Source organism: Paralichthys olivaceus, chromosome 14, assembly GCF_024713975.1.
Source record: "Paralichthys olivaceus isolate ysfri-2021 chromosome 14, ASM2471397v2, whole genome shotgun sequence".
NCBI classification, from domain to species: Eukaryota; Metazoa; Chordata; class Actinopteri; order Pleuronectiformes; family Paralichthyidae; genus Paralichthys; species Paralichthys olivaceus.
In genome coordinates, this window is record NC_091106.1 from 4405409 (window position 1) to 4427711 (window position 22303).

Sequence of the window (22303 nt, forward strand, 5' to 3'; positions counted from 1 at the left end):
TTTCCTCTTCTGTGTGTAGGTGTGTGTCTCGGCTTGCGTACAAGCCCCCACGTCTAAGTGTGTGCTCTTGTGTAAACGCAGCATGCAGCTTATCATTCCTTGTTTATAGTGTCTTTTATAGTGTCTCTTTACATTTCACATGTACAACGCATACAACTCTTTAGCTTTAGATAACAAACTTATCATTCCATGTTCAAATCATGCGGAAACACTATGTCCTGCGTTTGAACCAGTGTCACACCTGTTTTGCAGCCACGTCTCTCTTTCCACTGCTGCCTTCAAACATGCCACTTCGGGCCAAAAGCTATAAAACAAAATCTGACATGTTGTGCCCTTATAAAGATGTTATGATGTCAGCAAACATTTGCCTATTTACACATCCATCACTGTGGAACTTTACAATTAACTCAGAGCTTTGTTTCTCAGCACGAAGCACAAACGATAGGAAGTTCAATATTTTAACTGAAAACACAGTATTGTTGTAGCACCTCGGTACTTTTTATTCCGTGCGTCAATGCGGCCCCTAGCACCAATAGAAAGCTTTGAGAGTAGTGCTTGTGTTGTGCATGTGGAGGTGGCACATACAAAATCTTTTAGCACATGCTGTTCAGAAATGTGTTCAGGCCTTTGCTCTCCTTTCAGCTCTGCTGTCAACTCCACCAACTCCCAAACTAAACTTTGATCATCTCTACAGACACAGATTCTGCATGTGAATATTTAGAATCTGTAGGCAAGGGACAAGATTTAGGGGCCGGAACCTCTCTGGGTTCTGTTTGTAATTTGAACATGTTTGACCAGGCTTCGGTTCCCCGCAGGTTGATAATCCATGTAGAGAGCAAGAGGTGGAACACATTGACCAACATGCATCATCTATGGACTTTTTCATTAGTCTGAATTCATATGCAGAAAGCTGCAGTCATTAACTTAATGTTTCAGGGCCTCCAACAGCTACAGCATCGCTGTTTGTGCTTTGTGTGGAGAAACTTGTGTGATAAAAAACTCATCAGACTGATAATGTGTATGGCAAATGGAAGAGTCTTGGCCCAGATATTTGCTGTCTGCACTGGAAGCCCCCAAAATATTGCCCCCCCCAGCTAATATCAAACCGCTACCTGAGGCTGGTCAGTGGCATGTTTGATCAACCACTAGTCTGTGTTGGTGCCAGGACCCGATTTCAGTGAATTTGGTTATTAGCGCTGGTTGTAGAATCAAATTTTTTGCAATAGACGCAAATGATGCACATTTCTCACAATCTATTCACGTCTTTGCATTGACTTTGCATGTTATCTGGTGTGAACGCTCCATAACTTTATCTGTCAGTTGTTTGGTGATGTTGGTTTATCAGAGCTCTTTGTCTGTAAAACCAAAACATAATAAGATGATGGAATGCATTGTAGAGCTGAGTGTATGATGATGATTCATTATTCAGTGACAGCTTTCACATAGTCAGTGTTTCAAAAGCTGTTGTAAAAATATTAGTGAAAGCAGCTAAAGCTAAGGTAAGACCAGTGGCAGCAGGTCTCAGCAGTGGGTTGTTATCACGAGGGCACAGTGAAGTTAAATGAGGCGAGACTAAATGAGGATCGACCTTTTCTCGGTGCCCCTCGGAGCAGATGAAAAGCTGAGAATCAATGCAAAGTGGACTGGTTTATTGTTAAGGTTTTTTTTTTTTTATTGCAAGGTTCTACCTGGTTTGATGAGTTGAATACTGTATCTGTAAACTGTGACAGCTTTGGTGGAGAAGTCAGATGCCAACAGTTGAAGGTTGAAAGGTCAGTTATGGATTGAGCACTTTGGGATGGAACCCTAAACAGATTATAATCTTACTCATATTAAACTTTTCAACTAAGAGAAAAGGAGACTGACTGGAAGTATCAAAATGCAGATATTTAGTGCTATTTATATATATATTTATATATTTAATGCATGTTCCAATGCTGTGTATTTTAAAGCCAAACTAATCAAAGTAATGGCTGAGCTTAAATTGACTTCACTAGTGGGGATGATCAAGCTCCACTGACTTCTGGATAATGACGGGTTAATGAAAAATGCTGCATTTTTGTGTGTGTGTGTGTGTGTGTGTGCGCGCACGTGTGTTACCTTGTCCTGGAGCAGATTGCTGCTGGCTCTGCGGCTGACTGCCCACTGAGCTGCTGGCATACAGAGACAGGATGGAGTCTTTTGATAAAAGCTTCTTCTCCTCCGCCTTTGTGGTCATAGTGGTGGAGATAGAGGAGGAGGTGGAGGTGTCCGCCTGCGGAGCTGCTGTACTGGAACTAGACTGTGAGGGAGACAGACAGGGAGGAGAGTCATAAACGATGAATGTTTTTAATGTCATGTTGTACACATGACCCGTGCATGTCCACTCGACAGGTTAATGGAAGGTAGCTGATTGATGCCAGAGCCTCAGTTTCCCACTAAAACTGTATACACAACTGTATACAGAACTTTCTCTTGCCACAATGGCCTGGCACTTAAAATTCTCCTTAAAACTGAGCTGCACACAATTGCTTTTGACCACTATTTCTATTCCCAACTACCACTTCTTCAATACTTTTTTGGGGTGTGTTTAATTTTAAATTTATCATTATTATTATTATTGTTGTTGTTGTTTTTTATCCAGACTTTACTTTTTACACATGCACAATGCAGCACGAGATTCTCCGCTCAGACGTGTTCACAACATCATAGAAATCTCTGGAGCATTCAGGTGAGGGTTTGTGCAGCAGGCAGAGGCAGGATGAAACATATTCACTATATACTATGAGACTGGCTGAAGAAAGTCAGCAGAAAGTCTGAATGCTCTCACTCAGACATTTAAATTCACACATACAGCAAATCTATAAAATGTCCGGAGGACCTCCAGAGTTTAGTGCATGTCAGGAAGCAGCTTTTAACTGGTTTTCTATCTTTCTCCTCCACTTAAGTTCAAACAAGCAACAAAAAAATGTGTAGAAAGGCTGAGAATATATTTATTCATACATACTGTAGAAATCAGGGAGGAATACAGACGTGACAGGACCAGAAGAGGGGAAGAGACGAGACAAAAATAAAGGGGAGAAGAGCGAGAGTTGAGTAGAAGGACAAAAAAGGGGGAAAAAGAACGGAGAAGACAACAGAGGAGAAGCATTGTCACTGTAAGTGAGACAGATGACATTAATTAGGCTGCTGCAAAGAGAGGAACACATGAACTGTTCAGACAGAAAACACACACACACACACACACACACAGTCCTGTTCACATCCACTGTTTCATTTTTTCAAACTTACACATCTATTACACCTAATGGATGGAGCTGACAAGAAAGCAACACCTGTTTAAGAGCTCTGAACAAGTGTGTGTGTGTGGGTGTGTGTGTGTAGTAAGGAGAGAAAAGGGAGACAGTCAGGTGGACTGCATGAATAAACAGTGGCTCCTGCAAAACACACACACACACACACACATTAGTGCATCAACATTCTATATTCACTGTGAAGAATGCTTCATATACACAGAAATGATATATTTTTGAGCACACACAAACTAAGTGTAACACACATGTATACCGACACTATGATACACATAATCACAAAATCTCTCACTCACACACACACACCAAGCTTTGTGAGAGTGTTGTGCTCAACTGCTTAGCAGGCAGGGCTGCTCCCCTCTGTCTATCTCTGCTGCCTTTCTTTGACTTGTGGAGGGACGGAAGGAGGGAGGGGAGGGGGGCAAGGGGAGAAACAGAGGCAGGATGCAGGAAAGAAAAAGAGGAATGATGGAGAAGAACAGGAGGGCAACAGAAAGTAAGGGAAGGAAAGGGCAAAAAGGGCAGTGATGGCAAGGCTGCAAGGGTAAGAAGAGGAAAGGAAGGCAGGGAAGACAGAGTAAGAAAAAGGACGGAAAGAATGACTGGAGAGACTGAAAGGAGAAAAAGAAAAAGGAAAGGGAGGACAAGGTGAGAGGAAAGGAATAAGGGTTGGATGAAGGAAAAAGCTGAGGAGAATAGGTGGATGGATATTCATTCAAACACACACGATTCATTTTCTCTGTAGTTAATCGAGCAGAGGTGAGTCAGGTGATGATGGAGGCTGGGTGGAGCTACCTAATAATAACTGCAGCACATTAGTGTGTTTCTCGCTCCTGCACAGACTAGAGATTAGAAGGTGAGAACAGGCAGCAGACTGTCTCACCTGCTCCGTCACTCAGCTTCTGTGCAACATGACTCAATCAAAGGAGCTAAGCCTATTTGCTGCTGAGCTCGTTCACAAAGTTGAGAAACGCATTACAGTTAGTGGACCTCAAATCCCGAGAAGTGCCGTCCATTCAGTTTCCTTCTCTGAGACGTGTTTCTCATTTGCTACCCTGTATGTTATTAAGAATTCAGATGTAAATTCAAGGGTACGTCTGCTTCATTGCATCTTCTGCGTTCTTCTGATTATGGCCATCATTAATGATAACTTTGCACTCAAACAAAACAACTGCAGAGCTCTGAGAACACAGAAAAAAAGGGAGCTCCAATTCTTGCTCCAAAATTCAATGGGTTCTTTCTCGGGTCACTCCTCAACCCTTTGTAAAATATAAGGACATCTGTTCAGTAGATCAGTAGAAATCCTCCTTTAATTCCCGATAGTCATCAGTAAATAAAGAATAAAAAATTTAAAAAACACTAGCGTCTTTTGCCCTCGCCAGATTGTAATAAACGTGATAATTTGGTCCGAAGGAAATGATTGGCTGGCGTACCTGACTATCACTAACTGACCTGTCTGCTTAAATGCACCCTGCCTGTGCTCTCACTTCAAATGACCAGAGTCTTCACAAGCCGGAGACACATACCACATAAGCAAATGGTCAGGTGTTAGTGAGTGAGTCACAGAAAAGTCATGCAGGGCCTGTTCATGTGTTTTGGGTGTGGGTGGGCATGTATTGATTATATATTTTCAAAGTGCAGCCTGCTCTTATTGGCTTTTCCAGTATTACCAACCCTAGCTTTAAGTATTGTAACTATTAAGTGGTGCAATTTGCAGATTTTGTGAGATTTTCAATCCTCCTGATGAAACCAGAGAGTTTTTGATCAGCAGATTCAGTTTGACTCATCAAACCTGAGTGGATACTGTGACATGGTCGAACAGTAAAATGTTGTTAAAAGGTTAAAAACAATTGATTTAGGGATTCCCATAAGCAACCAGTGTAATATCCATCACTGGGGCTTCTAAAGGGAATTACATTTGTTCTTCTTCATCTTCGCCTAATCAGAGCATATGTGCTGCTCAAATACAAGGGATCGACATGGGGTCAACTAATGGCCAACCTGCTCTACCACCTATAAGTTATAATACAGAATATAAAGGCAGTGGAAATGCAATTAACTGTAAAAATGAAAAAAATAAGACAGTGACGGTGATCAGTGGCCTTTACATAATACTTGGGCATGTGGTTCTTCAAATAAAGCTTTCTTTTGGCATTAATAAGGTTGCTTAAGAGGAACCAGTTTTCCATCAGCCTTTCACTCCTACTGACATCTGTGAGTGCCAGACACTGAAGCACTATTAGCCCCAGTTGCATTGAAACAGTGAGTGTTCTTGCCAAAGTAGAACAGTACACAAAGTACATCTATCTAATCTCACTGAAGGAGAAAAAAAATGTAAGCTCAGTATGTCACAAGTGTGTCTATCTTTTTCTTACACTTCTCAAACTTCCATTAACACACACACACACACACAAGCATGCACGCACGCACGCACACACACACACACACACACACACACGCACACACTGTCCACATAGTGTGTGAAGTGTTGCTGGGCTCCTAGCAGCAAATTGTGCAATAGAAAGCCTCTTCAACAAGGCTCCATTCTTCTCACCCAATGTTGCTGTTGCAGCCAGAACTCTGAAACTCCACTGTGACAGCCTTTTCCTCACTGTCGCTGGGGATAGACTTCCACACACACACACACACACACACACACACACACACACACACACACACACACACACACACACACACACACACACACACACACAAAAGACTATGTCTCCCCACGGTTTTCCATCACTGCTTGAAATACTCATACACTCCCCTCTGATAGACCATCTGTGGCTGTATAATCACACTGGGCTCAGTGTGTGTGTGTGTGTGTGTGTCTGTTTACTGAAAACAAAAGCAAAGCTTGGAAGTCCAGTAAGAGCGTGCATGCCAGAGAGAAAATAGGACAGTAAGGAGAAAGAAAAGAGAAAAGAAATTAAAGAACAGGAAGGAAGAAAGAAATCAATTTCTGGTCAACAGTTCATTACCTCATCCCTCTCCACCTCCCTCAACAAACTGCATTCATTTCTCCATCTCTCCACCCCCTCACAACACTTTCTTTTCACTCTCCCTCCACCCTTCACGTCTCCTGACCTCCTCCCTTTATACCCTCCTCCCACTCCCAGTCATCCTTTTCCTTCTCCCTTCTCTCTTTCATCCTGCTAACTCCTCAAAACCAAACACAACACACTTGCACAAAAGCTTCTACTTTAACTTTGTGTCCATGTAAACACAACAGAGGCTGTGTTAGATGTTGTTCTCTGATGGGTTTTTCCACCATGCACCATGTAAATTTAACAAACAAGGGGAGTAGATCTACTGAGGTTAGTTGACTGAACGACTGAAGGCAAGGACAGTGACGACTCCTTGTCCTTTACTAAGCCTCTTTTCTACAGCTTAGATGCATGAATAATAAACATGCTAAGAATTATCACCCAACTCTTCACTTCCCCTCAGCTCTACTGAGCGTATCATAATAACAATATAATAAAATAATACACTTTATTTATATAGTGCATTTAATAATGTTATAAAGTGCCTTAGAAAGAAGAAATAACACCAGACAGGCAGACAAAGGGAGGATCAGACAATGGAACATGTGCAGGGAAGAACAGAATGGCCAAATAACTTAGATCATGAAGCTTTCGTATCCGCAGACACATCATTCATCTTTCTATGCTGTGAATAGCAGTAACCAACAGGTCTCCATCCATGGATCTCAGCAGTCAAGAGGGCACATACCAAGTCAATAAAGATATTTGGTACAAGATCTTAAAGTGATCAATAAAATAAAATCAATATGAAAGACAAGCACAGGGATGATGTGGTCACCCAACCAATATGAGCTCATTGTTCTGTTTATGGCACATAACTTCATCACCAGTGCAACATCACTGATATATACAGCCAGGATGCTGTATTTACAGTCCAATTGGCAAAGATCAATGAATGCAGGTTAAATACACTTGGATTCTCTTTGTGGGTGATCAAGTTACCAACTTGTACACTACTGTTGCTTTACCCTCATGTGTATTTTCTGGAAATATGGACACAAATCAGGGATAGATATAAATATGGTTGATTTACAAAGTAATGAGGATAGCTCTATAACCATCAGTCACCCAGCACTTCTCACAAAGTTGATAGATGACATTAAGCAATGACCCGTATTAGCTACATGGACATTGTCAATTACCTCTTATTTACTGAAGGAGTTGAAAGTAGCGGACATAAAATAACACTGAGGCATACAGTTACTTGCATAGTGACAAAATTAGTAGAATACTGTTAAAGAATCCCAGCAACATTATATTTAAGGTATATATGGTAGCAGTGGAGCAGCCAGTGTCAGTGAAGCTAAACATGGAGCAATGGTGTAGTAGTAGCTGACTGCTCATGTATTGCCAGGGATAGCAAGGTCTTGTAGCCTTGCTGCAGCTATTCTGTGGAAGGTATTCATAAACCCAAATAACTCTGTTGTATAGTTTATAATATTTATATCTCAAATCTAGGCATTCTTGGGTAGTTTCGCTGCATGTGTGCTTTGATAATCTGTGTATTAGCCAAACGGAAATAGATGGAAGTAGTGATCTGTCAGCCTACTCCCCATATGCTCCTGAGGAAACTCGTAGATAGGATCAGACAGCTCAGTTTAAGAAGTTTATAAATCATTTTCTCATCGTGCCCTGTCTTACAGGCCACTCTTTGATCAGATGCTTCACTGTATGTTGGCTGCAGATACAGATGTTGTTCTGTCTCAAACAGATACAGGTTATTTAAATGGTGTGCTGACATCATGTCTACCTGTCCTGCTTTAGATAAAAATGAAAATCTCCCCAGCTTTCACTTTACTGCCCACTTAGGGACTTTGAGTGCAATTTGCCTGCAATTTTGGAGGCTGGGATAGTTTTCGAGCACTCAGGAGAACAATTTTGTCCCTAAGTGTTTCATCAACGCTCCTCAGAAGTCATTATAAACAACTGGAAAAAATGTTTAGTATGCAAGTCTTTTACCCTAAAAGTCTGGAAAGTACTGTGGTTTTCATTGACGCAGTCTATTTTATTTACTAAGACGGCAGCTCATTAAAAAGTCAGCTGCTTAACTGAACCTGGTGCTGCCTCCACTGAGGGGCGTTCAGCTCAGTGGTGAAATTTAAGTGAGACGACTGAACTCAGAAAATCAGCCATAGGTTTCAAGATTTTTACTTTTGAACAAAAACTTCACTTTAGAAAAAACCGACATGTTTACTCAAAAAAAATTATAGTAGGTTTATTTTTAGCAGATATAGTGGTGCCAAAAGTCTGTGAGGAATTCTCCAGATGGTTACACTAATTATTAATACAGTCATATTCAAGTTTAATGATGGCAAACCAAACCTCCCCATGCACTATTCATTATTGTCATAATAATCAGACTCTCATTAACAACAGCCCAAAATGTTTCTTTTTTTTCTTCCAACTGTCAATGTTGTGGAATAATTTTACTTTTGTGCATAAATTACATTTACACTGATTCTCATTAACACAGTCCAGTGCTAATACACTGCCTGTCTGCTCTGCAGAGGAGGAGAGATGATGTGACTCTTTATATGATGCATTTATTGCTAATTTCTCCTTTCTTCAAAAGTCTGAGTGCTGATCCTGACTGTGAGCAGAGCTGCAGCAGCTCTGCCTGATCGGAGCAGAAGAACCTTTTGTTGTGTGTAAGCTTTTGTTCGGGCTACAACCACAATAGAGGTTAAATCTATGATCTAGCTGCAATGATACAGATGAGCACCTGAGCCAGACACAGCTGAGGCTGCTGCTGTAACAACCAGTGGTGGTTTACTACATTATACACAATGCTGCATCACATAAAGCTCAGTCTACCTCTGTGGATCAGAGGCAACACAACTTTTAGAATTAGGTAACACAAAATAAAAAATCCCTGCTGTGATCTAGGGACTTTCTCTTCGGCTACAAGCCATGCATTATTCTTTTTATCGCCAGGGTCTTTCTTGTGGCTTCTGTAAATCCCATGTGCACTTTGTTCAACCCATTTTTTTAACAGGTGGATGTGGGACTTTTCCCCTTAAAACTAACAAATAGCATGACCTCAGTAAATCTACAAAAACACATAAACCACCTCGGTTAATATGTCTCCTCCTTTTATTTACACTATTTATACAGGCAGTGAGGAGACAGACGCACCTTGCAGGCGCTCAAATGACAAATGGCACGGGAGGTGCAACTCCACTGTGGTGCATCTGTGATAAATACACAGCATGTGTTTTTGTGAAATGTCTGAGCAGCAGAAGAAGGATTGTGGGTGGTGACTCAAGTCAGTACCTCACCTTCTCTTAGTGCTCGTGGGACTTCACGCTTCACGTCCTGTGTTTTCCTGGCCTTACCTTCCACCTCTGTTTGTTTATTCCGCCAACCTGCTCTTTAACCAGTCATCCCTCTTTCACGCCATCTAATGCCCTTTCAGCATTCTTTCATACCCTGAGTTTTAACTTCTTCTTTCTCCATTGTTCCATCCTCTGCCTCCCTACCACTGTAAGGTGATTAGTTGCTGTTTTACATTCTTGAGTGTTCTGGCTAAAACTTATCTGAAAACCACATTTTCCTCACAGGATGTGGTGAATGAGAGAGAGAGGATAAAATATGTGTGGGAGAGAGAGAGAGAAAAGAGAGAGACAGCAAGGAAAGCTGAGGATAACACAAATCCTCCCCCTCTTACAAGGATGTAATCACATTTTTATAATTGACGTATTTGCAGATAGGCGAGCACTCCCCGATGCCGGGTAATAGTTGCTTGAATCAGCAGGCTGCGGGCTTCCTCTTTCTTGACGCACCCAGCTAATCACAGCTCTAAAGCAATATCCACTTGCTGAATCCCAAATTCAACCCTCTATATAAATATATGTGTTTAAGAATGGGAGGATGTGTTGTCCTTGTGTTTACCGCTTAAAGGTATAAGAGAGGAATATTAATGAAAATGGAAAGGCTGATGGGGCAACAGGTGGGTTCATGTAGTTTCCTCTTGGCAGCATGAATCTGTGCACCACATTTTGCCTGATGATGAAGACTGTTAAAAGTCTCCAGTTGGTCCAAAATGCTGCAGCACGAGTGCTGACAGGAACTAGAAGGAGAGATCATATCACTCCTGTCTTAGCTTCCTTACATTGGCTCCCGGTAAAATTTAGAATAGAATTCAAGATCCTCCTCACTTTTAAAGCCCTCAACAATCACGCCCCCTCATATATCAAAGAGCTGATAACACCTTATTATCCAAGTAGATCACTTCGTTCCCAAAACACAGGCTCTCTAGTGGTTCCAAGAGTCTGTAAGAGTAGAGCAGGAGGTAGAACATTTAGCTATCAGGCTCCTCTCCTGTGGAACCAGCTCCCACTCTGGGTTCGGGAGGCAGACACTGTCCCAGCATTTAAAGTAAAACTAAAAACCTTCCTCTTTGACAAAGCCTATAGTTAGGGCTGGATCAGGTGAGTCCTGAACCATCCCTTAGTTGTGCTGCTATAGGTTTAGACTGCTGGGGGAACTCCCATCATGCACTGAGCACTTCATCACTTCCCTCTGTCTCTCTGCCCCCCCACACCTCTTTATTTATTTTTCCTCCCCCCTTACTTTTCTTTCCTCACCCCAACCGGTCGAGGCAGATGACCGCCCACATTGAGCCTGGTTCTGCCAGAGGTTTCTCCCTGTTAATGAGGGAGTTTTTCCTCTCCACAGTCGCCTGTGCTTGCTCATTGTGGGAACTGTTGGGTTTCTCTATGTTACTATTGTTTTAAGGTCTTGACCTTTAAATGTAAAGTGCCTTGAGATAATGTAAATTATGAATTGGCGCTATATAAATAAAATTGAATTGAATTGAATTGAATTTTGTATCTGAGCAAAGAAAATACCAGAAAATGAATTCACGAAACAACTGGTTCACCTGATCGGGCCACCATTGTAAAGGTCACAAGGTCACCAAAATCCAATGGGCTTACATGAAGAGGCAACATACTGGGCATACATTAGTTAGTCAGCAGGAAATACTCCACTATCTTTAGCTGACTGCTGTACTGGTTACTTTACAGACTGTTTTCCATTTGATGGCTCCAAATACAAAGTCTTCACTCCAAGACTTTGCGACAGGAAGTGTTGTTCGGGTTTGTCAGATGGTAGTGATGCTGCCGCTTGGAGGTGGAGGTAGCCAAAATAACTTCATCCAACAAATCCTTACCTTTGGTAAATCTCAAAGTTGAGAGTCAAACTTGGCAGTAATGCCACACACTAAATTTGTATTTTGACAGTTTTCAACACAAACTGACACTTTGGAACAATTTAACTGCTTCAAGCAACTCCACAAAGACAATCTTTTATCAATTACTTTTCTGAATAAGGGTCATCTCAGCGTAAATCTACCCCATATGTAACAAGGAGCACAGCAGGGTCACTAACATTTCCTTACACCCTGATGTAGAAGCATTAAAAGGATTTTGCAGAAGAAGATTTCACTTAAATAGCCTGTTACCCCACAAAATAATGCTAGTTCTAAATTAAATCAGGTTTCAGTTGAAAGTAAATCTAATCAATTTTGTAGCTATTGTAATTTTGTTGATGTTTATATTTACATGTGGGATCTGCACTTGGATCCCTCACATGTGACTCTCTCTGAGGTTTCTACCTTTTTTCCCCATTAATATTTATTGGTGGTTTTTCCTGCCTCTGGTTGGGGGATAAGTACAGAGGATGTCACACCTTTTTTAGCCTGATGAGACAAAGTGTAATTTGTGAATATGGGCTATACAAATAAAATTTGATTAATTGATAAAGTGAACAGTGTTTAACATAATAAAAACCCTTTAGGTTTTGAATGGACTTCTTCTGAGGGGATAATATACTGTCGAAGATCTTCATCATACTTGTTCCTGATTGACCAAAAAGAGCTGCATGTGTAGAATTACCTTGTATCCCCAGTGACCACACCAGGTCTTCACAGAGAATGAAAAATAAGCATTAAGGTGGGCAATTTAGAAGTAATGGATGCATGGAGATGAGCCAAGGTGTGAGGCAGGAAAAGAGCCGCAGGAGCCGGAGTCACTGCAGACCCGATCATGGAGGGGAGATTAGAGGGTAAGTGGGAGGCTGGTAGTGGCAGAAAAGGGTAGCATGCAGTTACAGCAGCCCATAATTGTTCTTCATGCCTGGGTCTCCTGCCAGCCTCTGTCTTCTCTGGTCCCAGGAGGCACAGAGGTGTGTGCGAGTAACAGAGTGAGATAGACAATTTGAAAACTAAGAATAGGTCAGAGAGTGAAAGAATACATTTCAAGCCCAGCTATAGATCAATGTGATCGTTTAGTGCTCATGCAGTATATGACTTGAATATCATGTTTTTTTGTATAAATATTGATTATTTGACCAGAAGTGTGCAACTGCGTGTCTCCATCCTTGGAGTAATTGTATGTGTAAGACAGATGGTATATATTTGGGTCTGTATGAATGTGTGTGTCCTCATTTCCAGCTGAGTCCCAGGTCAAAGGCCACACTTGAGAGACTGCAACAACATTTCAAACGCAACGCTGCCCTTTGAAAATGTTTCATTCAACCAGGCTCAATCCCCTGAGAGCAGGCAGTGAACGAGTGAGAGCAGACAGGAGAAGGAGTTTCTGGATGATACAGTAAAGCTTTGATAGTTTGTACCTGTTCTTACACAAACAAACATCTGACAGGTGGAAGTGCTAATGGATGCAACATCTGTTATGTCTCGTCAGTTATGTTAAGTTTATTCATGTTTATGTTTAAACTTCACTCGTGTCGAGTCTCGTCGTGCACTTCCTGTTTTATTTTGGTACTCACCTTTTCCCTCTCATTTCAGACCCTGACTTCCTCCCTTTGTGTGATTTCCCGCCTTCGTGATCGTCTTCCCCGCCCCTGATTGGTTTCACCTGTTTCCTACTTCCTCTTGTATAAATAGTCCTCGTCTCCCTTTGTCCTGTGCCAGTTCGTCTTGTTCTGTCCCCACGCTTCAAGTGTGAGATTTTGTCAAGCCAGAATTTAGCTTCATTCATGTTTAGTATTCGTGTTTATCTCTGTGGTTTTGTTAGAGTATTGTTTTGCTACTTTCTTTTGTTATCCTCCTCGTGAGCGCCTTTTGTTATGCACCTTTAGAGACTGAAAATAAACCTCTTTTTGTCATATCCAAGTCTGAGTTGTGCATTTGAGTCCACCAGTTTTCGTGCCTGAGGTCGTTGCAACATCTCACACTCCAGCTTTCCATTTTTTGTATCACTGTCCTCATCTTTGAACTATAGATGATATATGCATAATCACAAACTTACCGTACACTTCTTGTTTCTACATTTCGACACTGACTGATAACTTTAATTGTGGGTTTGTTACGTCAAACCAGTCAGGGAACAGTCAGAGACGAACTAAATCCCTTTGGGCAATGTGTGTTTAAAAGTCTTTATCCCCCACCCCACCATCAGGATGGTGAGAGATTCACTCACTTTTCTCCAGTTGATTTTTATGTTGTTGTGTCGCTACATTGTGTCACTGTGAAACAACTAGGTTATCATGATTATGTTGGTCAAAGCACAGACACCTGTGGGTGGGGATTCTGTGCACCTCAGCACATATTGCCTGTGGCACAAAGTCCTTCCCTCCACTGTGTCGTGTGTGTGTGTGTGTGTATTACTGAACATCCAACATGTATTTGCAAAGTCAATAGTTGAACATTAAAGCACCTGGGTTCTTTATTCCAAAGCTTTGCCTAGAAATGTAAAATTCTTAATGTCACCTTTGACCCCCTCTTAGATAAGCATGTCAACACAGTTGCCTGCTCATGTATTTCGCAGCTCAGGAAACTTTCAGAGATATTTTTATCTAGAAGAAACTTGTTTTGATTATTGGAACAGCTTGTCGAAAACACAGCAGCCAGACTTCTCATCAAATCTTTAAAACAGAGCGCATTACTCAGATTTTAGCTTCTCTTCATTGGCTTCCGGTAAATTTTGCAATGATTTTAAGATTTTACTTCTGACTTTTAAGGCCCGTTCTGGACTTGCACACGAGTACATTTCAGATCTTTTGACACCACGGCCCGAGAGGTGACTTGGTCTATTACTTGAGGAGATCAGTCAGGCAACCTCCTTACCCTCTGTTCAAACTACCTTAAAGACACATTTTTATAGATTATTAACATACTAACATACTTCTACTTTTGATGCTACTGGCAATTTAATAATTTTACAATTATTTATTTTATGTTGGTTCTCTTTTCTCATCTGTAACATTGTTTATTTCTGTATCTGCACTTGAATGCTGTTGCTTTTAATTGTTCCTTATTGTTTGCTTTTTCTTGTTTTTTAAATGTTTCCTAATGTTTGCTTTCAGTTTCATTGTCATTTTCAGCTGTTTCATTTTTCACTTGTAAAGCACCTTGTAACTGTGTTTCGGAAGGTGTTATATAAATACAGTTTGTATTTTTTTTCAGTCGGTTCTTCAGTGAGGACTTTTTGTTAAGGTTAAATAAGCTGAACATTTCTGGCAGCTACAATTGTTGAGGTACCGTATATTCTTCTTCTATATTCCTACCACTCCCGGCTGTTGTTTCATTGTGCTGGTTCACCATTGTTCCACTCTGTCAGACAGACCCACTCTCTCTTTTGAAGGACAGTGGTTAAATTATTTCAATAAAGGAACGTCCGTGACAGTTTATTTCAGTATGATCCTCAGAGAGTGTGTGTCGGAGAGAGATGGCGTGTTTGTGAATGTGCTTGTGTGTGCGTGTCTGTGTGTATTTGCATCATAGGAGTCTCCACAGACTCCCTATGCTGCAGCCTGCCTGTGGTGATAAGCACATGATGAAAGCCTCTGTGTGTGTGTGTGTGTGTGTGTGTGTGTGTGTGTGTGTGTGTGTGTGTGTGTGTGTGTGTGTGTGTGTACATTACCTGGGCCTGCTGTGTGTTGTTGGCTGAGGGAAGAGGATTGGAGACCATTGGTCCAAAGATGTCCAGTTCATCGCTGATTGGTGCAGCACCACCCTCTGGGGCATCTACGGGAAAAACATATTTTCTTTACAATATATAACAAGAAATATAGTTTATTTCATTTAAAGACAGATAATGTGTATGAGTATTTGTATCTCATATGGCAGAATCAAAGTAATTTGGGTGAAAATAATTATTCATCTATTCTTCTAATGGCACAGAATTTCTCTCAGCACTGAAAAAATAAAACTGCATTTTAAGTTGAATCAATATTCAACCTCCTGATGAAGATCATGTTAAATTAAGTTAACGTTCATGAGCAGCTTCTAAATGGACCTTTTCGTGTGATTATGAGCTTTGACTATTAGCTTTTAAGCTAACAAGGCTAAGAGGTCCTTTAATTGCTCAGACGAATACTGACCTGAGTCTTATTTTCCATGAAAACTGGGCCAAATCCATGAGTGAATGGGATGTGATTTAAAGATCTAGAGCAGCTCATGCATGGACCTTGTGGTGACACTGTTTTTAAAATGATCTAAAACAATAAAATGCCTTTTATTTGGTTGATTTAAAACATAACAAGACTTTTAATAAACCAATATCAAAGTATTGATATTGATTTTGACTGAGACTTTTCCCTTGTTTCAATCAAAATGTGGCACCAATTTACACGGTAATGTTTAAGGAGTTGGAAAAACAAAAAGGCAAATTAATGTGCACTTCAATCAAATAGCATTGTGCCATTAAACAACCACAGTCAAGACATATTTTTGTGTTTTGTTGGTGTGTGTGTGTTTTGTTTGTGTGTGTGTGTGTGTGTGTGTGTGTGTGTGTGTGTGTGTGTGTGTGTGTGTGTGTGTGTGTGTGTGTGTGTGTGTGTGTGTGTGTGTGTGTTATGATGCACTAAGTGAAAATACAAGTACAAACAGATGGATGGAAAACACTTATTGAGTCAGAGATAGAGACAGAGATATCATAAAAATAAAGACAAGAGAATTAATGAGCAGAGATAATAGAAAATCAATATCCACAATAAAATTGAAGGCACTGATGGAAATAGAAACTACTCAAAACTGCCTCTATATATGCAGGAAATAAAGCAACATGTTTCCAGAGCTCGCAGCACAGCTCAATTTATAATTACCGCAGTTATAATTTAGAACATCCTCAGGATGACTGCACTCCTTAAGATGTTGACATCTACTTTATTTATGAGTCTCCCTTGGGAATGCGGTTTACTGATTAATCGTCAGTGACTGCAGATACACACCGATCAGCCACTCCATCTCATATGGTAACTGCATGTTGGGGCTGATTGGTGTAAGTCTGTGGCTGAGTTTGAAAGGGTTCATCCTAGGCCATAAAAAATGTGATAAAGAAAACTTATTTCCATTATTTTCCATGAATTCACAGCTTGACAAAGTAAAACAAAAGAAAAAACTGATCAGTGTATTGACAAGGTGTCGTAGAGCAGGTTTTTGAATTCTCAATTGGACTAAATATAGCAGGAACAAAGAAGAATGGACAATTGTTTGTTACAGTGTACTGATTTTATTTTTTCATGTTTTTTAAAAGCAGAGAGAGCACAGGCTTAAGTAATAACCATAGACTGTATAAAAATGGACATAACCTGAGAAGTCAGAAAGCCAAAGAGGAAGTTTCGCAAACCTGTACTCTTTTGAATGGAATTGAATGATAAAATAACCCATACTCCATTAAGAATGTACTTGTTTCAAGTCTTACAGCAGCATCATTTTGTAAATATCCAGTGGCAGATCTGAGATTTTCCTGAACCAGGGGCCATAAAGGGGCAACAAATTTACACAGACGGTCCAATTAAATGTCCAACATCCGCGCACAATTCCTGATTCAGGATAAGGGGCACATTTTAAGTTATTCCTTGCTTACTGTGAGCTCTCTAGCTTTGAGCAGAGCTGCTTTTACATCAAATTGTTCCTTGTTCAAGCATATTGTGCATTTAAAAATGTTTAGATTTCAGCTGGGGCCACCCCGGACCTGCCCCTGAATAGATCTCCCGTTTGCCTTGAGACAGACACAAAGAACAGGGTATGAAAGGGTTGACTCACTGTGCCCCACCAGTTCTTAAGTGTTTTTCTTTTGAGGTCATTTGAAATGTGTTCACAATGAATCCATTAGTGAGAGTTGAAGAACGACGTCATTTGCAATGGATGTGAGACTGAACAATGTTATGGCAAGTATTAAACATAAAAAATACTACATTAACTAAAATAACACATATTCTCTTATTTAAGTCCATTAAGTCACACATGAACATTTCACTGTTACTTGAGTTGGGCTTTAATCGTTTTTTAAAAACCATTTAAAAACATAATTTCCCCATATGGTGAGTCCCTCATGCAGAAATAGTGTTAAACCTTATGTGAGGATGTGCACAAGGCGTCCACTTGAACAATGAGCACATGTCGTGATAAACCTGCGAGGCTCGTAGGTTTTCTCTGGACTGACACCAGCATCCACCTGCGTCTGTGGATGAGCCAGAGAGGATGTTCTTTATGTGTTCATACTGCAGGTGGAGGTTGTGCAGGGTCTTCTTTATAGCTACAATGGTACGACCCACACTATGACTGAAAAAAGGATATTGTAATAGTGAGAAATGTATCATAATGTGGGCTGCAGAGAGAAGGAGAGGAACAGAGCTATTATACAACGAGCTCAACACAATAATCTGAAAAATAAATGAGTCCCTGAACTTGGATGTAAAAAATAACCTTATGCTGTTCAGTTTTACATTTAATAGTAATAAAACGGAACTCATACTTACTGCAGTGACACTATGTGGGTGAACATACCATGATGGATCCCAGCACTCAGTAATGTTTTCCTACAACAGGGAAAAAGAATCATTACAATATATATTTTGACGCCTGTCATCAACTATGAAATGAACAGAACTTGCAAAAAAACAGCCAACAACCACGAGCAAACATTATCATAATGCTTCATGCTTCACTCATTCAACTGGGAGAATAAATAATACTAAAGAGCAGTGTTCTGTGATGTTTATATAAATTAGATAATGAGCTCATTTCAATCAACATCTGCTGTCTCTTGAACAAACAGCACGAGAAGACGCCAACAGTTAAGTGTAATGATTTTATAGTTTCAGTAGATTAATGAATTGTAACCTTAAGGAAAAATTAGGCAGTCTATTGTTACAGCTGATTGCTTCATAACATTAATCAATGACAATAACAACCTGCCGTCAATGTTGATATTTACATTCCTTTTACACTTAGCAATAACTCTCACCTTGGATTATGGAAGCTGACTTTGCCGACAGCGACTTCACACGTAGCAGCTGGGATCTGGTGCATCTCGCACCCGGGCCACACCGGCTGGTGAGCATGGTGACTTCTGGTTTCAAGACACCAAGATGGTGTCAAATGCCAAACTTGAGGCTTCACAAAGCAGCTCACAAAGAAAATGGATGATGTCCCAGTGGTTTGTCACTTTTTGATAACGATACCAACAACATTGTTAAGACAATTAACAATGGCTGCAGAGATCCAGGGTCCTCTTGCATTGCATGCTGCAGTTTTGTGGTGTTATGTATTATTTGATAAATGTATGGGACCAGGCAGGTAGACAAGCAAGACTTGCAGGTTTGTGCTTCAAAACCATGAAATGCAACACAATTTCTTATTTAAAGAGAGTTTGTAGAAGAGGAAGGCAAAAAACAACAACAAACTGACACAATGAAACTCACTTAAAGTTTCATAGATTCAATCACCCAATTGGTGCCCCCCTACCATTCAGCAGAGTAAGAAACTTATCTGATGGTTGATAGGGAGAAGAAATCTTCTGCAGCCAAAATCAAATTGCAGCCTCTGGGTTCAGATCAAACACGTGACCTGAACTAATCTTACGTAATGTTTTTTAAAGTACATTATCGTCATGAAGAGCCTGTGGTGTCCGAATAAAGAACCTGTTCCCATTCTGATGAAGAGGGGACCCCCGGTACACAATGTACACTCATCTGAGAGGAAGTGAGAGAGAGTGATGGAGAGGCAGGCAGGGGGTGGTCGTGAAAAGACACAGTGTGTGTGTGTGTGTGTGTGTGTGTGTGTGTGTGTGAGAGAGTAAGTGAGCAGCTGAGGTCATTTATATAACCACAGTGATGAAACATCCATAATTTAGCCTTTTGAAAGTGTGAACAAGACTGAGCTCCTTTAGCGAGACAACAGGGTACAAGGAAAACCATTTACTGTGGTGGGGGGGGCATCCTTTTAAACAACCTATCAAAACTCATTCTCAAATAATGACTTTGACTGTGACGTCTTCCATCCTTAAACTGTTCTTTTTGTGTTTTGCCCTCTTTCCATCTTGTGATCCCTTCATTTCCTTTATGAACTATGGGATTTTATCGTGACTGTTGAAATCACTTTGTAAATGGCTCTAAAGGGTGCTTAAGGAATAAAACCTTCTTTGATTAGGATTATCACCTCGGGGGCTGAGACTGACAGGTGTGCATATTTAAACAGAACACTGAAATATAGAGGATTTCATGTGCTAACACTCTGCTCCCCACTTTACCCAAACCTCTCTCACCCATTATGAGCTGTGGGGAGAAAAGAGCCCATCATTGTCATCATCATCACTGCCACGGTGGGCAATGTGCCCACCATCCTTTACTATGGGATGAAGCCACTTCTTGGGAGCACTCTCTACCTCACCATGGTAACAGACCACTAGCATAGCCGGGTGGGGGGGGTGTTTTATAATCAGCCTGTACCCCTTAGCCCCGAGTATACACACACACACACACACACACACACACACACATATAGATATACTGTATATAAATATATATATAGGGCTTCCCAGTGTTTTCAATGAATACAGTGACCTCATTCAGCAGCGGGGGGCTGTCACATTAAGGACTTGGCCGCCAACACAAGGGCTGAAATATCTCAGTCGATTAAGCCCTGGACTGATTCTACAGCCAATAACCCAAATACGATTTTACACAAACAAGTGGAGATGCTTTTTGATTCTGTTTTCCCACTGGTCAATATGCTGTATCACGTTTCCCATCCTGTCAATAATAAAAGGTCAGTTGTTTTGATCTATGTTGCTGCAGCCATAAAACAAAAAGATATGTTAATTTAACCCACTTTCCCCCAAAACACAACTAGGGCATGAAATGAAGTTTGCCTACTCCCCTGTGTGTGTGATTCTGGGAGTCCAGAAAAAGGGGCCATGAGCCCAGTTGGTGACTCCAGTCATTAGCTCCTGGTAGGAAGAGTCATTATGCAGAGGCAAGTGAGGAAAAGTGACACACAATGACTTTGAGCTGGATATGTTTGTTTACAGGAGATACAAGAATTAGCATGTCCTTTCCTGGAATGTGCAGTCATGTCAAATGAACATTTAATATATATTACATTATATTCTCTTTTTGGTGTTTTGCTGCAACTCAAAGCATTATTTATGAATTTGCATATGGAGCCTAGGCAGCAGGTGGGAAAAAAATGCATTTCCACAATTTCGAGATTTGCGTAACCAGAGCGACATAAATCAACAGATAGAGAAGAGGGATTGTTTGCTTTTAAGTTCGTGAACACAAAGCTGGATAACAGCACAAGCTGAAATACTAACAGGGCAAAGTGAGCAACTGCCCTGTGCCCCAGAGTCTGAAAGTGCTTCACTGCGTTAATCTGAACAATGCATATTCCTACATTTTGAATTCTATCACATTACCATGAGAGAAAGTGACATTTAAGATAAAATATGTAACAATTCCTCATTAAAATAAAACAACTAGACCTATTTTGTTGACTTGTGTACTTACATTATGCACAATGTTTGAACCCATTTCATTGAAGGTAACTGGTAGTTTAATTTTGGTCAACATTTCATTAAGTCAAATCCGCTTTAGCCTTGGTCTCTGCTATAACTCAAACAACATACGAAGAAGTCTTAAAACATTACGTCATCTGAGTCACTGCGTCACAACATCATTAAACACACTCTTTTGTTATTGTTTTGAATTAGAGACCCCTATTGCACATTCAGGCCAGTTTTATTCCCACATAGAGAACTATAGTCACTGGGTCTTTGGCCTTCTAATGATACTGTCATGTATATAGTCTGCTGTGTGTACTGGACTGGAACAATTTGGCAACGACAGGGCACATAAACAATGTGGGCTACTGAGAACCTGAGGTGGTGGGTGTTCCCTAGGGGGGGCAACGGGGGGGACAATTTTCTCCCTTTAAGGTTAATGCAGCTATGTTTATAGCGAGTCCACTCTTAGCTGGTTATTTTTAAAAGCCACTCACAAGAGATTGGGGATGACCTTAAAGTTGAATGATTACGCTGCGAACGCTAAGGACACGTGGCTCAAGCAGCAGGTGCCTGGTTTGAGTCCCAGTCACAAGAGAAATTAAGCTTAATTTCTTCTTTTTCATATTTCCTCTTATGATTAACGTTAAATGGCTGCATCTATAAGGTTTGTCAGTCGTCTATTTTAGTCACAACAGAACCAGCCTGCTTCACAGCCAACACATTGTAAGGAGGGTCAGGGAGAAGTCTGGTTACTGTGCTTAGCCTCTTCTCAGTCTGCACTAAATCTCAGCCGGTTAAACCTCTGTCTCCTTCATACACCATGTTCTAATACAGCCATACTCACAATTTATATCCTCTTACTGACACTTTTCTTTTTTCATGTTAGACACCTGAATGAATTTACAATAGTGATTTTAACTGTGGGTAATAAAGACGTTCTGCTAACAAGACAGTGAAAATAAGTGTCCTTCACACAACCCAATATGTTATGATCATTAAGGTGTCTGACAAAATGAAGAAAGATAAAGCTTGAGTAGCTTCTTCCTCTGGATGTTTTATTTTTACAGTAAAACTATGATTTTTACATATTGGTCTGTATTTTTGATTGAACTGTGCCGGGACAGATATGCATGTGTGAGAGCACACAAGCATGGCGATACAAATTACTGCTACTGGTTTCACTATTGAGAGCAGCCGGTGCTAAGAAATG

The 22303-nt window shown here is 40.7% G+C and overlaps 1 protein-coding gene and 1 long non-coding RNA gene across 14 annotated transcripts in view; both read right to left on the reverse strand.

Moving 5' to 3' along the window:
* Positions 1–22303, reverse strand: part of LOC109635311 (stromal membrane-associated protein 1-like) — a 94728-nt gene that overhangs the window by 7305 nt on the left and 65120 nt on the right. For all 13 annotated transcript variants that reach the window (XM_069538307.1, XM_020096479.2, XM_069538306.1 and 10 more), the window contains 2 exons: positions 15226–15329; positions 2101–2281 (listed from right to left, as the gene is read on the reverse strand). In XM_069538307.1, the coding sequence (XP_069394408.1) occupies positions 2101–2281; positions 15226–15329 (285 nt within the window). The remainder of the gene's footprint in view (positions 1–2100; positions 2282–15225; positions 15330–22303) is intronic.
* On the reverse strand, positions 16059–21100 carry LOC138413614 (uncharacterized). Its single transcript, XR_011246006.1, has 2 exons — positions 18556–21100; positions 16059–18127 (listed from the first exon to the last, which is right to left on the reverse strand). It is a non-coding gene; the product is annotated as an uncharacterized lncRNA (long non-coding RNA).